The following is a 14,495-nucleotide window of genomic DNA, read 5'->3' on the forward strand; positions in this document are numbered from 1 at the left end:
TGATGAAGGTTGAACTCTTCTAGGAAAGAGGTTCTGTTCCTAGTACCATGTTGACACTCCTAATATAGAAGGTTTAGCTAATGTATTAGAATTGTTTTATTATTTCCACATGCTTGTGCAACGAAGACTCGCTTGCTGCTGGTATATGCAAAGACGAACAGCTTACACACAGTCGCTCACATATAGGCTGTTTTCATCATATATTCTTGAAGTAGGTATTAGCAGTAAGAATCAATTTATCACCACAGTTTTGATTGTCATATCAATATCCATTTAATTTCATTATTCAGTGTTTGAGTTTTTTATGAAAATGTGTTATGTTGATGGTTCACGGTTCAAGGTGTGACTTGAGAAGTTGGTCGCCAGAGGGGAAGGGGCCATGGGAGAATTTTCCTGAAAGGTTTTTCGCTCCCATAAAAGTTGTGAACTGTCTCATGTATCCCAAGTGTATCCAGATGAATGTTGTCATTATTACAGTAATGTTAGACTTACTCAATATCCAGTATTTCATATCATTTTTATGTTTCAATAGATAATATCATTTTGTGTTTTAGTTTTTAGTTTAGTTTTGCAATGTTATGTCATCCATCATTTATAAGCAACACATTTAGTTTAAATCACTGTTGTGATTTCAGGGGGGATATGTGGGAGAAAGACAAGGTCCAGAGTCCTTGTCTCTGTTCATGCGTCAATATGAAAGTCAGGTCATCAGGACCTGCTCTGGTGCCTGACAAGTCAAAACAATAAGTAGAAGACATCTGGGTGCCAGGACAGAGAACTACACTACACACACACACACACAGAGCTGCACACTCACTATGGTTGAAGTTCATGATAAGGGTGAAGGCTATCCACACAACACACACACGTAACCTGTCCTAGGTATAAGAAGCATGTCACATGTTTTTCTGGTTGGTTCTGTCTCTGACTACGTTGTTAGTAGGGCTGATGTGAATAAAGAGATTCCCCATCTGACACCTGTGTCCAGACAACACGATTTCCTCTTTTCCGCCTCTTTTTGCCACAACATAGGCAAGTAATCAACAAGTAAAAATAAAGAGCAATCTTCTGTCTCTCACTCACGGTCAAAAACATTAGACCTCCAAATGTGCCCCACCTGTATCAATGAGTGTGCCTCTTTAAACACCTGTCATTCCCCGCGACGCCACCCAATACTTAGACAAACTACCAACTAGTAAACAAACAGCCACCGTTATAATAAATCATAATAGCTCCAACACCATCAAATACATTCAGAAGTAATTGTTAAGTTTTGCCTCTGACAGCTGTCTCCCCTGAATAAGGTTTGAAAAGTGAAGCGGGGGGTATCTTTCCCATGAAGAACGTTACAGAATGCCACTACCAAGATGGCGGCGATACTGACGTACGATCCGCCAGTGAAGCGTCTACGAAGAAGAAGCAGTGGAGGAAGTGACGACATGGAGTGTTGACAACGTCAGCTAGCCTATGCTAGTCCAGTGGTATGGTATTATATTGACATTTTACTATAGCCTTGGTTTATAATGAGTTCTCCAGAGGACAGGCATGGAACGAAACGTCCCGCATCTCCAAGCCAAGTGAGTAAAATAGTAAAAACCCAAAATAAGTCGTAGGTGAAGACACTGAATCACATAGATAGAGTTATCTCAGTGTTAGCCTGTCTGCTAACGTTCCAGACAGATCTTGAAATCTGAACACGTTTCTTGTTTCTGTCCTGAACAAAGTGTATTTAGGTTGGACTTAAGCCTAACTAGTATATGATATTGTTCGAGATCTTTTTTTTTTTTTTGACTGCATGGGTTTTATTCAACGAGGAGGGATGACTGGATGCCACATATTATCTTTATTTTATTTGACATATTCTCAACTACAAATCACAAAATCAAGACGCAAACAGGAATATATTATCAAGACCTTTACTTTGCTAGAAAGTCAATCATCATTATCGTTTTAAACCGGGGAAAATATTTGAAAATAGTTTGAAGTGACAGTCAGCTGTCGGTTTATTAGGAACAGCAGGTTAAAACTAAAGCAGTCGAAGGTAACAGTCCTCCTTTCATGAAGACGACGAAGCTGCTAAAATGTGATGTTGTGTTTAGGGACGTCTGTCAACATCAGCACCACAGACAACATGCTCCTGATTATTGGAAGGTGTATCAACATGAAACAATTTCACAACAATATGAACATTCATCTCTTCGTGAAGGGAAGATTTGTTGCAGCTCCATCTTTCAACAGATTTACACAATGATTGTGTGTCTAAGAAGTTGAGGGTTTTAACCATAATTGGTGTTTTAATTCCCGTTAGTGATGTGGTTTGGGTATATCGTTACACTTTCCCCCTTTTTTATCCAGAACTTGCTTGCTTCTCTCCCAGACCACAGTGGACAGAACTCATTAGCATCATATAATGCAACATAAGGAACCACTTTACTTTGTAGTATGCTACAGTTCCAGATATGCAATGACGGTTTTCTTTATTTTACTATTTAAGTTAACTGGTTTATGGCCCTCTAAGAATATTCTTGCCACTGTTGATTTTCCCAAATTACAGAGCTCAGGGGAAAACAAAACAAAATCCCAACACATTTTGTTTATAAGTCAAACTTAAGTTGCCACTGGGCTTTGTGGCTTAAAAGCTATTATTGTGGTGTATAAATGGTGTCAATACATACACAATATGTGATGTGAAATAACTAAAAATAGTCTGATGATAGCTAGATAGATATACTTTATTTATCCCAGGCTGGGGAATTGCAGTGTAGCAGCAGCATTACACACAGAGACATCCAACAACATAGGATAAGAATGAAAATATATACAGTAAAGAACAAATTATACATAATAAACATCAATATCATATATGACATGATCATTATGTTTTTCTTAAATGTTGGTTTCAGCAGGATGGGTCTACTCAGTGGGCATCCGCTGATCTAGGAAGCAATGAGAGGAAACAGAAGTTTCTACGGTTGATGGGTGCTGGAAAGGTTTGTTTGTTTTGTTTCATCTATTTTAGGTCAATTTTACATTCATTTGACTTCATGGTAGACCTGTAGTTTAGTTCACCAAAGCTTTGTTTAGCCTGATACCAGCACTATGACTTTTGGGGAATATGTGAATATTTATGTAAAATGTGATTGTTTTTGTTCCCCAGAAAGAACATACGGGACGCCTTGTGATTGGTGACCACAAGTCAACATCCCACTTTCGTAGTGGTAAGCTTGATTGTGTAGCTTTTGGAAAATGATGGATTTTTTCTGCTCATGTAAGAAACGTTGGAACTATTGTTCCTTGTTATTTACCAATGCTGCCTTTTCCTTTCGCCCATGCAATTAACCTGGCTTCCCTACTACGCATCCGCCGCACAGATCTATCCATGCAAGGATAGGCCTGTAATGGCAGGGTGTGCTTGCTGTGACCAATGTCTCCTCTGCAGGGCAGGAAGATAAGAAAATCAATGAGCAGCTGGAGATACAGTACCAGCAGGGTATGGATGGGAAGCTGTCGGGCCGGAACCGAAGGCACTGTGGCCTGGGTTTCAGTGAGGTGAGGGTTCATTCACACCCAGAAGATGGCAAAGTGAAACACACCATAAAAACATATGTTAATATCTCATAGATGCATAGTATACAGATGGCTGCTACACTTTACAGCGGCTCACAAGTCTGACAGCAGAGAGATGTCAGAAACAGGCAAAGTGAGCGGGAGATTTCTTTATTTACAGTTATTCATTGTGCGACAAAGTAAATGCAGTATATGAAATGCAATTATTTATTTGTCAGTCAGCCACATAAAATCGGTGATTTTTGGAAATCAACAAGTATATCAATCTTTGTATTGTAAAAATTCCGGTTTTGAGGCAATTTTATGGCTGCAGCTTTAACTGATTATCAGACATGCACAAAAAAAAACGTATGTTTTCATTGAAAGAGTTTTCTGAATATACCTTCATTTTGCTGCTGTAAAGTTCCTCCTCCTACCTGAACTGTGGCACTTGTCTTGCCCCTCTGGAGGTGACAGTACATTTGTTATTAATGTGAGACACTCCTCTGATCTTTTGTGTTGTCAATAGTGTGTGCAGAGCAGGGTGTGACTACCAAAGATTGCACATACATTAAGATACATACATGCCATTGTTCCTGATGTAACTGCTTCAACAACTTCTGCAACTTCCTGCCCAGACTGATCAATTTTCAAATGTTTGTGCCATCAGTCTGCCTTTTGATTGCATAGTCATTCCTCATGCTAATTACAGTTTTTGGACAATAAAGAGATGGAAGACACATTGGCTCCAGACAGATGTCTATGTATACAGAAATAAAAGCCTTTCTATTGTCTTATTCTCAGCCTGAGCCTGAGCCAGAGCCAGAGCCAGAGGTGGTCCCCCCTCCACTAGTAGATGGACAGACAAAAGACACAGAGTCAGAGAAGCCCACCAGTGACAAAGAACCCACAGAAACCCAGGACAAAGACCCAGATCCCATCTCCAAACAGCAGACTTCAGACCAGGCCAAAGCCAGCTCAGACGGAAGGAGCAACGAGAAGAAGCACAACTATAAAATGACCTTTGTGAAGTCAGCGTAGACACAGATAGGACAAGCAGTTTTTGGTTTTAGTTTTTGTAATCCCAAAATTGTACAATTTGACATATTTTACTGTCGGCCATTGTAGTTCTTTGAAAGTGCTGAAATGGTTTATATACACAAACTCTCACCACCACACGGCATTGTGGTGTGCATGTTGTCAAATTATAAGTCTGGGACTGCAAACTCAGCATTTTTGTTAAGTGGTGATATATCATGTAACGATGGCAAATTGTCTGTTTTTTTATTTTTTTGCAGTCTCTGTATTTGCCACAAATGGTGTAAGAAGAAATGGGCTGCTGCTGAAATTGATTGGTATAAACATTGTGAATGTTGTGATTTGTTTAAAAACCAATAAAAGAAAGCATCAGTTGTAATGTTTGCCACTTTCCTCGCTAGAACTGCAGTCCTTGTGGGCTAAGAGTGAATGGGCTGTTGGTTTTATGTAAGGAATCTCTCTGCTCCATTTTTATCCAATGAACTGTGACCACAAGGGGGGATGTGAGTGTGAACTCATGAGGAAATGAAGTCAATCTAAAAATCAAATTGCATTGAAGGATTCTCTGAATACAATCTGCAGTTTTAATCACACAATACTGGAACTGTGGAAAACAATAACTAAATGTAGATATTAATACAACATTTCCAGTGCAGCTAAATGAGCAAAGTGACCCAGTGACTAATTTCTCTCGGATATCCAGGAGTGGAGGCTTTGTCTAATTAATTTTGGTTCTGAAACTCGATACATTTAAGATAATATAAATTTTTTCTTCTTGAAATTTCTTTTTTCATTTGTTCTGTACATTTTGATTGTGTTTTCATGATTTTATTGTTTTTTATTGGCATGCCTTCCGTAAAGCTTATTTGAGCATTCTATTGATAAAGTGGTCATTATCAATATTTTTATTATGTATAGTGGAGTTTTCCAAAAAAAATTGAGGGGAAACATTAAATGTGCCGTATGTACAGATAAATGATGAATGATCGTTTTTTAGAACTCTCATAAATGTTCATCAATCAACATGTTCCTCTGGATTTTCAGTATATAATACATTTCCACATTTTAAAGCCGCGGTGATGGCGCACGAGCGCCGTGTTTACTGGAAGAAGACAGAGCTGCGCCCTGTGGTGACGTAACCGGAAGAGAAAGTGTCGAAGGAAGCAAAGAGCTGCAACTTTGGAGCTCCAAGTTATATTTATATTATAAATATATATCTACAGTTTAATCCACCGGTTAAACCTGGTAGAATGAGTTGTGAACTGGTTTGGAGCTGAATGTTGAAACTGGGATCGTTTAAGAGGCTCCGGGCTAACGGTAGGTTTAACTTTGGGCTAAGTTTGTTAAATATCAATACCGACTAAAAGCAAAACACGTCCAGTTAAAGTAGCAAAATACATTAACGATGACTTTTCCTTTTCTATTTTATTTTTTTTTTTCTGACACTCGTCAGAACTATTATTTCAAAATATGAAATGAAATCAAAACATCAAAACTCCACAGCAAAGCCTACTAAATAACAGAGGGTTGTTTTTTTGTTTTGTGTTTGTTTGTTTGGGTGGGTTAGGGTTAACCCTAAAATCCAACCCTAACCTCCACCTCGTTGCCACCGCTGCTGTGCCCCACACCCGGCTGTTTAGACCTGTTTAGAGCTGGCTGCTCTCTGCGGGATGAATAAAGATAATACCATTACTGCTCATCACAATGACAGCAGCACAACCACAACTGTCCAGGAGAAGAAGGTGGAAACATATGGAATAGACAGGAGTCTGTACAAAACCTTTGTACTGTCACACTAACGTGGTTGGACAGATATTGACTGATTGAAAAGTTACATTAACTAAACAAACAAACAACGACTCTTTGTGACCGCACTCAGGCAGACAATCAGCTACCACCTGATTTCCACCGGAACAAGTGTTCCTCCGAGCTGGCGGAAATAAAATGCTCTCTAGTGATGTGTCGTTGGTGAACGATTCGTTCATTTTGAACTAATCTTTTGGGATGAACGAGTTATTCGAGTGATTCGTTCTCTATATCTTTGGTCCGCGCATGCGCGCCTCAGGCTCAGATCCATTCACGATCAGGTCTTTCTGACACATATTCTCTGTGTAGGAATGGCTGATTCGTTCACTCATAAAATAGGGTCTTCGGGCCTGAGTCTCCTTTTCACTTGTCACATGGCTGCTTTGCAGGCTCAGTGTAGAGATGAATGATTCGTTCATGACTCTTAACTACGGGTCTTCAGGTCTTTTGTTCATTAATCACGTGGTTACAGCAGTAACATGACCAATGCTGTTATTACTGGTGAGGAGAGCTATCAGACGTTAGCACAAAAGTTGGCATTAGCTATGTAGCTATGGGATGGTTGTTTAATTTGCCTTTCTGTTGGAACAAATTCATACACTGTGGGTCTTCAGTGACCAAGTAGGCTAAAGTGAAGAGCCATTATAGATTTTAATCATAGGCGGAGCGCTCTCCTACCGGCAAATGAAGTAGTCAGTAATTTGGACTTCTGTGGCCCAAAAGGCTGCTCAATAGTTTAACAAAAGCAAACTTGTGTATTATATGCCAAGTGAAGCAAACCATGTTGCTCTTCAGTGTTTGAAAGCCGTGCTTTTTCAGTCATTACTCAAATGACAGCTACAGTACCACGCTGGTTCTGATGAAGGAAATGGATGAATGACTTGAAAGCAGAGAATTTGTGGGGTGCATTTGTGAAAATAACATCTATCACGGTGGACTTATTGAGGTCTTTTTGATTTAACCGGGTTGGTGAATTATCTGTCTGTTCCAAACAGAGAGAGTCACAAGTGTCTTTAAAAGAATTTGACAGGTCCGACAGCCAGTTCCAGTTCAGGTCTTTTAAAAAGCCTTCTGTGTATAATTGCAATAACAGTAAAATTGAATGTAATCTAATTCCAAATAGTGTGCATGCATACCTTATGTATCGCAAACAACATACATCTCTTAAGATTTTCATCATAATTCTTGTAATCAGCTTTTTTTTTTTTTTTTTTTTGACTTCCAGTTGTCACATATACTTTCTCTAATATTTGTTTTGTTCAGTGTCTTATTATTATTGCATTTAAATCTTTTATGCCACTTGTTGAATGTGTTGATAGTCTTGGTTATTTCCGTGTAAAATAAAAACATGGCTGTTAAGGGCACCAAACTGGCCCCTGAATGTTAACCTTCACACAAAAATTAACCCTCCAGTGCAAATCTCAGTGCAAACAGATGACAGGGAATAAGGACAAAAGTCAACAAGAGCTGAGATGAGCAACACGCACATGAATTGTGAGAACACTTGCCAAAGGAAAAACATTGTAAAAAATTGTATCGATGCAAATGAAAAATTTTATTTTTTATGAAGAAATGGGACTTCAATATTCTTAATATTTAAACTGAAGTTTCATTACTGGTAAAAACTGATACCCTTAAATCCAATAAGCGTTAAGATTGACTGAAAGCTAGTAAACCACTGAGTTTACCACAGTGTGAATTTAAATAGGTTTCTTTTATGGAAAAATGGATGGTGCAGAAGATTTTGGACAACTTCCTGACAGACGACAGCCTCCTGCTTCCGCCTCTGTGTCCATCAAAAGTGATGCCTCCATGGAAGGTCGTCATAACTTTAACAAAGAAGCAGCTGAAAGGTTCATAAAGTCTATTTAAAAGTGTTAGCTCTTTGACTATTTAGTCTCAAATGTTGCTTTGTTCAGTGTTTGGATTGCATGTAATATACTTATCTGTGTTTCCAGCTCAGGGAATTTTGAGAAACCAGACTCAGCTGTGTCAACTTCTGTGTCTATGAAAAGTGATGCCTCCATGGAAGGTCGTCATAGCTTCACTCTGGAAGCCACTGAAAGGTTCATAAGTCTCTTGAAAAGTTTTATTCCTTTGGCCCAAGGGCCTCAAATATTGCTTTGTGCATGTGATCAGATTAGCTCAAATATACTTACCTTTTTTTTCCAGCTCAGAAAATTACATACATTACAACATACATTTCTCTCTGAATGATAACACAAAATGTTTACACAATGAATACAAGGATAGAATGAGCCCATTTTAAATCAATCGATTATAACATATGGTTTATGTAAAAATCACATGTATGGCAATCAAGATCTAAAGTAGCAGTCTTCATATTTAAAGATGCATCTGTGACTCAATCAGTTCATGGGAATATTCTAATCTTAAATGACAATTTTCAATATTTGTCTTAAGGGATCACTATGGCTGTTCAGAATCTACAGAGATGGATCCAAATATCCTTTTCAAGGTGTGTTAAATCCAAGGGCTGTAATGAACTGGCTAACAGAAATACTTTTATAATAATGGATCATTTTTAACACAACAAGGTTGGTGAGTTCATTTTATATTAAAAATACTATTACTACTATTACGACCATATTTTCTTCTTCCATTGCAGCAGGTGGAAACTCATGTCATGGAGATTGTTCAGAGTGACCTGCGAAGGTATAAAAAGATGCTCTTTCCAGATATATTCCAATCATCTGCAAGCGAAAAGCAGGATGCAGAAAGTTTGACTATGAAGGACAAAAATCACGATAATGGTGCCACGGAGGGCGTTCTGATGGTTACGCTGCGTGTCTTAAAGGAAATGGGTCAGAAAGCACTTGCCAGTGAACTGGAGAGACGTAAGTACCGAGAAGAGAGTGTTTAATATTTTTGAATGCTGATGTCTGATTTGGTCAGATTTTTTTAAATCCTATTTTATATATGATTAGATGTAATTTTAGTTTATTGTTTTTTATAATATAGAGTATTGAGTGAAAATGTTAGAACAAGATGTTTTTAACGAACAGAACATTGATGTGTCAAAAGAGTTTGTACGCTACTATGTATGAGCCTGAATTTTCAGAGTATTATTCCTACAGATTAAATTACAAATTAACTTTTGAGGCATCAGCACTTAAAATTTATGTATCAAGGAAACTTTTAATTTTGTCTTCTTTGTCCATCCAGACATTTATGGTGAGCTCGATGTCTGCCAGCGCAAACTCAGGCACAAACTGCGAAAATTTCAGTACATTTATGAGGGAGTGGCACAGCATGGGAACCAGACACTCCTAAACAAGGTGTACACTGAGCTGTACATCACAGAGGGAGTCAGTGGAACTGTTAATAATGAACATGAAGTCAGGCAAATTGAGGCTGCAAACAGGAGACCAGCAGAGGAAGAGAAGCCAATCAAATGTGAAGACATCTTTAAATCCCTCCATGGACAAGACAGAGTCATCAGAACTGCGCTGACTATAGGAATTGCTGGCATTGGCAAAACTATCTCTGTACAGAAGTTTAATGTGGAGTGGGCAGAGGGAAGAGTCAACCAGGATGTCCAACTCCTAATCAATCTTCCCTTTCGAGAGCTGAACCTGATCAGCTGTCACTGCTCACTGACACAACTTCTTCATCATTTTCTCGCAGAGGCAAAGGAATCAGGAATCTCAAATTTTGACAAATATAAGCTCGTGCTGATATTTGACGGGTTGGATGAGTGCAGACTTGCCCTGGACTTTCATCATAACAAGCTTTGCTGCAGTGTTTCAGAGCCAGCTTCAGTTGACGTTCTGATGACTAATCTGATCAAGGGGAATCTGCTCCCATCTGCACACATCTGGATCACCTCCCGGCCTGCAGCTGCACATCGTATTCCAATTGATCTTGTTGATCGCCTGACAGAGATACGAGGCTTCAACGACCCCCAGAAGGACGAGTATTTCAGGAAGAAAATACCTGATCAAAATATGGCCAGTAGGGTGATCGCACACATTAAGGCAACCAGGAGCCTTCATATCATGTGTCACATACCTGTCTTCAGCTGGATGTCTGCCACAGTTCTGCAGAGGATTTTAAAAGAAGCAGAAATGGAGGGACATGGAAACACAAGAGAAATGCCCAACACTTTGACACAAATGTACACCAATTTCCTGGTATACAACTCCCTGATCAAAACTCAGAAGTATTTGCCTGGAGAAGAGGCATCTGAAACACAGTTCCAGGTTAGAATTGGGGAAAATATGATCCTGAAACTTGGAAAACTGGCCTTCAAGAACCTGATAAAAGGCAACATGATCTTTTATGAGTATGAGTTGAGGGAGTACAATATCAACATAAACGATGCTGCAGTGTATTCAGGAGTGTTCACACAGATGTCAGAGAATGATTTTGGATTTGGTCTGGAGAGGGTCTTCTGCTTTGTGCATCTCAGCATTCAGGAGTTTTTTGCTGCCATGTACATTTACCACTCATTCATCCGCTTCAATCAGAACTTGCTGGAACCAGAAGAAAGCACCGCTGACTCTGAGGCTCCCAGTGAAGTAACCAGCCTCCTCAAGAGTGCAGTGGATAAGGCCCTGCAGAGCAACAATGGAAACCTAGATCTTTTTCTTCGTTTCCTTCTGGGCCTGTCACAGACAACCAATCAGTCCCTGCTAAAAAGCATTCTGACCACAATGGAGATCATCCCACAAAGGAATGAGGAAATCATTGAGTACATCAAGGAGAAGATCAGGCAAAATCCCTCCCCAGAAAGATGCATTAACCTCTTCCACTGCCTCATTGAGCTCAACGATCAGTCTCTTCTGGAGGAAACCCAAAACTACCTGAGCTCTGGTAGTTTACCAGAGACCAAACTCACACCTTCACAATGGGCTGCTCTGGTCTTTGTGTTGTTGACCTCAAAGGAAACGTTGGTTGAGTTTGACCTGAGGAAATATTCAAGATCAGAGGAGGGAGTTCTGAGGCTGCTACCAGTGATCAAAGAGTCCAGAGTGGCTGTGTGAGTAACGAATGTTAACCTTTTCACCTCACACCACCATTTAAGTGCAGACAAGTGAAGCGATAGTTGTGTACCATTTTAGCAACCATGAGATAAAGATTAGAGAAGAGGCTTCTGTTTGAAAAGGTGACTGTTCAATGATGTACTGATACATCATAACACATAAAATAGTAAATAATAGATAATAGAGTAATTACAGTGGTTTGTTTGGGTTTTTTTCAGGCTCAAAGAATGCAACCTTACATGGAAATGTTGTGAAAATCTGGCAACAATTCTTGGCTCAAGCATTTTGTGTCTGAAAGAACTGGACCTCAGTGACAATGATTTGCAAGACTCAGGGATAATGCAGCTCTCTTTTGGACTGGCAAGTCCAGAATGTCAACTGGAAAAACTAAGGTTTGTAAAAAAGCTAATTATTAAGCTATTTACTAAGAAAATTTAAAACAAAGCAATATGCATGAGCAGTGTGCTTAGGCACAAAATGGCATCTTACTAGCTGTATCAGAATCCTTCCAATCAACTGATTGGGATGTGGTTAATTGGATTAAAGCACATGGTAAAATCTATTAGCAATAACTTATTGTTTTTATTTATTACACACTGGGTTAATACGAGTTCCCTACTATTTCTCAATTTCAGGTTGCAATTCTGTGGAATCACCGAGAATGGCTGTGACTTTTTGGCTCAAGCAGTAATGTCTAACCCTGCCCACTTGAAGGAACTCGATCTGAGTTATAATCACCCTGGTACACGGGGGATTGAGCTGCTGTCTGCTGTACAAAAGAACGTTGACAGTCTCACTATCAAGTAAGAATGTGAAATCAGTGAAATGACACAAGTTCATTTGGTCGTGTGTTTCAGCTAAATTCAAACACCTTCATAAGAAATCATTATAAAAGGCGCTCTCGCTGTTTCCTAGTTTCAGCAGCAATGCAGAATGCTTTTTGAAATCAGCCCTGAAGAAATGTACGTATTACTCCTTTTAAGTTGACAGAAAAATTGGCTTTTGTAAAGAAATCCCTTGCTTGACAAGGGAGTCAACAGGATTATTTCTTACCACAACATTTTATTTCATATTTCTTTCATCAGATGAGTGCAAGCTCACTTTGGATCCAAATACAGCCCACTCACACCTGTCCTTCTCCGAAGACAACAAAACAATGACGCGGATGGAAACAGCTCAGCCTTATCCTGACAACCCAGAGAGGTTCACAGACTGGGGACAGGTGCTCTGTAAAGAGGCTCTGACTGGTCGCTGCTACTGGGAAGTGGAGTGGACTGGTGAATGGACAGGTATAGGAGTGGCTTATAGGGGCATTCTAAAGAAAGATGATGGTAACTTTCGCCCCGTCTTTGGATATAATAACAAATCTTGGGGTCTGCGCTACTATCAAGGCAAATACACTGCCTGGTACAATAATAATGCAACTGTAATTGTTCCCTACTTCAACTTCAAAAGGGTTGGAGTGTTTTTAGACTGGGCCACTGGCACTCTGTCCTTCTATGCTGTATCACCGAATGCCATGACTCACCTGCATACATTCAATGCTGAATTCTCAGAGCCACTTTATCCAGGCTTCAGACTGGGATTCGCAAATACTTCGCTATCTCTGCAGGAACCAGAAAGGCCTTTTCCTAAAACGTAGAAAAGCAAAGAATGACATGGCATACATTCATGGTGGAATGCACATTTTGCACTTACCTGCAAAACGAAGATTTTAATTTTTGTGTCCAGGGTGCATTAAGACAGGAAGTGGGTGTGTACATTCTCAGAAAAGCTCACAGCACTGAAAACACTGCAACACAAATACAGAAGCTTCAATGCAAATAATAAGTTGGAATGCAAATGAAAAATTCCCAGCTGAAATGTGCGGTCTGATTCAATAATTGGTCCGGGTTACTGGGGAAAAGAGAAGGAAAAGGAGGGGTAAATGAAAAAGTAAGTGAATTGTTGTTTTAATGAAACTGTTGTTTTAATGTCAATAAGTGACTGTACTATATTGATGTATAGTTAAGTGTCAGGTTTGATAGAATCATGCTAACTTTAACACTGATCTAAAAATAACATATTGCAAAGTACAGCTACTTGTTGATGTTAAAGTCAGTTTCCGAAAAACAGTGTTTCACTTACCTTTTCCGTCAGCCGGCTCTCAGCAGTTTTTTTTTTTTTTTGTCATATTCCCTCCATGCCTTAATGCTGAATATAATAATATAATATAATATATAATAATAGTTAATGTCCATTAATTATTTTGTATCCATCTGCTTTCTTAAACTTTTCAATAACCTTTTCTCTGAGTTGTGTGAGAATTCTCTCATGTTAATGATGTAATTGTTGCAGGGATACTGATTACATTGAGACACATTCACAGCACTCAGGTCATTTCCATTTCACTAACAGTTCGACTACTAGCTGCAAATGGATGGAAGATGGACCACTTTAAAGGGCATGAATGGTTATGTAATCACTTATTTTGCCCTAAGTATTTGTATATAATTGACATTAGTTTGTAGAAATCAGTGTTTTGTTTTGGTTTTTTTTTAAGAAAAAAGATTGATCTTGATTTAATTTATTAAAGCAATAGAAGGTTAATATAGCTTCATATGCTTATGTTAGCTTTATTGGTCATGCAGTATAGCAAATCAGATTTATTTGTATAGCGCCAAATCATAACAAAGTTATATCAAGGCACTTTACATATAGAGCAGGTCTAGACCAAACTCTTTATAGAATTATTTAAAGAGACCCAACAGATCCTCCGATGAGCAAGCACTTGGCGACAGTGGCAAGGAAAAACTTCCTTTAAGAGGCAGAAACCTCGAGCAGAACCAGGCTCAGGGGGGGCGGCCATCTGCCTCGACCGGTTGGGTTGAGAGTGGGAGAGAGAGAAAGATATGTGTTCTTGTATATATTGTTTTTAATGAAAACTCTCATCTGTACTGGACAGTTTTATTTATTATACACAAAATTTGTAATAATAGTCATAAATAAAAAAAAATTGCCTGTATAGCAAATGTATTGTCTTACACAACAGGGATCGGGTGTGAACAGCTCTTTTCAAGTCTAGCCAAAAAGCAACATTTTTGTCCCACCAGACAAAAG

The 14,495-nt window shown here is 39.0% G+C and overlaps 2 protein-coding genes across 7 annotated transcripts; both read left to right on the forward strand.

The window, feature by feature from the left end:
* Positions 1 to 1,441: 1,441 nt before the first annotated feature.
* Positions 1,442 to 4,958, forward strand: c16h11orf58 (chromosome 16 C11orf58 homolog). Of its 2 annotated transcripts, none has more exons than XM_029523456.1 (5): positions 1,442 to 1,577; positions 2,907 to 2,990; positions 3,158 to 3,218; positions 3,440 to 3,549; positions 4,351 to 4,958. In XM_029523456.1, the coding sequence occupies exons 1-5, from the start codon at positions 1,524 to 1,526 to the stop codon at positions 4,585 to 4,587; spliced, it is 546 nt and encodes a 181-aa protein (XP_029379316.1). In that variant the 5' UTR covers positions 1,442 to 1,523; the 3' UTR covers positions 4,588 to 4,958. The 2 variants fall into 2 exon arrangements, with proteins under 2 accessions (XP_029379316.1, XP_029379315.1); XM_029523455.1 differs by having other exon boundaries at positions 1,444 to 1,577; positions 2,904 to 2,990.
* Positions 4,959 to 5,738: 780 nt separating this feature from the next.
* On the forward strand, positions 5,739 to 14,148 carry LOC115056914 (NACHT, LRR and PYD domains-containing protein 14-like). Of its 5 annotated transcripts, none has more exons than XM_029523708.1 (10): positions 5,739 to 5,901; positions 8,099 to 8,243; positions 8,349 to 8,456; positions 8,815 to 8,869; positions 9,020 to 9,248; positions 9,577 to 11,392; positions 11,615 to 11,788; positions 12,032 to 12,199; positions 12,312 to 12,358; positions 12,482 to 14,148. In XM_029523708.1, exons 1-10 carry the CDS (start codon positions 5,862 to 5,864, stop codon positions 13,036 to 13,038), a joined length of 3,339 nt encoding a protein of 1,112 aa, XP_029379568.1. In that variant the 5' UTR covers positions 5,739 to 5,861; the 3' UTR covers positions 13,039 to 14,148. The 5 variants fall into 5 exon arrangements, with proteins under 5 accessions (XP_029379568.1, XP_029379569.1, XP_029379570.1 ...); XM_029523709.1 differs by having other exon boundaries at positions 9,023 to 9,248; XM_029523710.1 differs by having other exon boundaries at positions 8,129 to 8,243.
* Positions 14,149 to 14,495: the final 347 nt, after the last annotated feature.

Source organism: Echeneis naucrates, chromosome 16, assembly GCF_900963305.1.
Source record: "Echeneis naucrates chromosome 16, fEcheNa1.1, whole genome shotgun sequence".
Classification (NCBI taxonomy): Eukaryota; Metazoa; Chordata; class Actinopteri; order Carangiformes; family Echeneidae; genus Echeneis; species Echeneis naucrates.

Bases quoted from the DNA above. Each gene is read 5' to 3' on its own strand.
- c16h11orf58 (XM_029523455.1), top strand. From the start codon at position 1,524: ATGAGTTCTCCAGAGGACAGGCATGGAACGAAACGTCCCGCATCTCCA. The intron at 3,219-3,439 runs GTAAGCTTGATT...TCTCCTCTGCAG, and splicing joins AACATCCCACTTTCGTAGTG to GGCAGGAAGATAAGAAAATC. The intron at 3,550-4,350 runs GTGAGGGTTCAT...TCTTATTCTCAG, and splicing joins GTGGCCTGGGTTTCAGTGAG to CCTGAGCCTGAGCCAGAGCC.
- LOC115056914 (XM_029523708.1), top strand. From the start codon at position 5,862: ATGTTGAAACTGGGATCGTTTAAGAGGCTCCGGGCTAACG. The intron at 9,249-9,576 runs GTAAGTACCGAG...TTGTCCATCCAG, and splicing joins TGCCAGTGAACTGGAGAGAC to ACATTTATGGTGAGCTCGAT. The intron at 11,789-12,031 runs GTTTGTAAAAAA...TCTCAATTTCAG, and splicing joins TGTCAACTGGAAAAACTAAG to GTTGCAATTCTGTGGAATCA.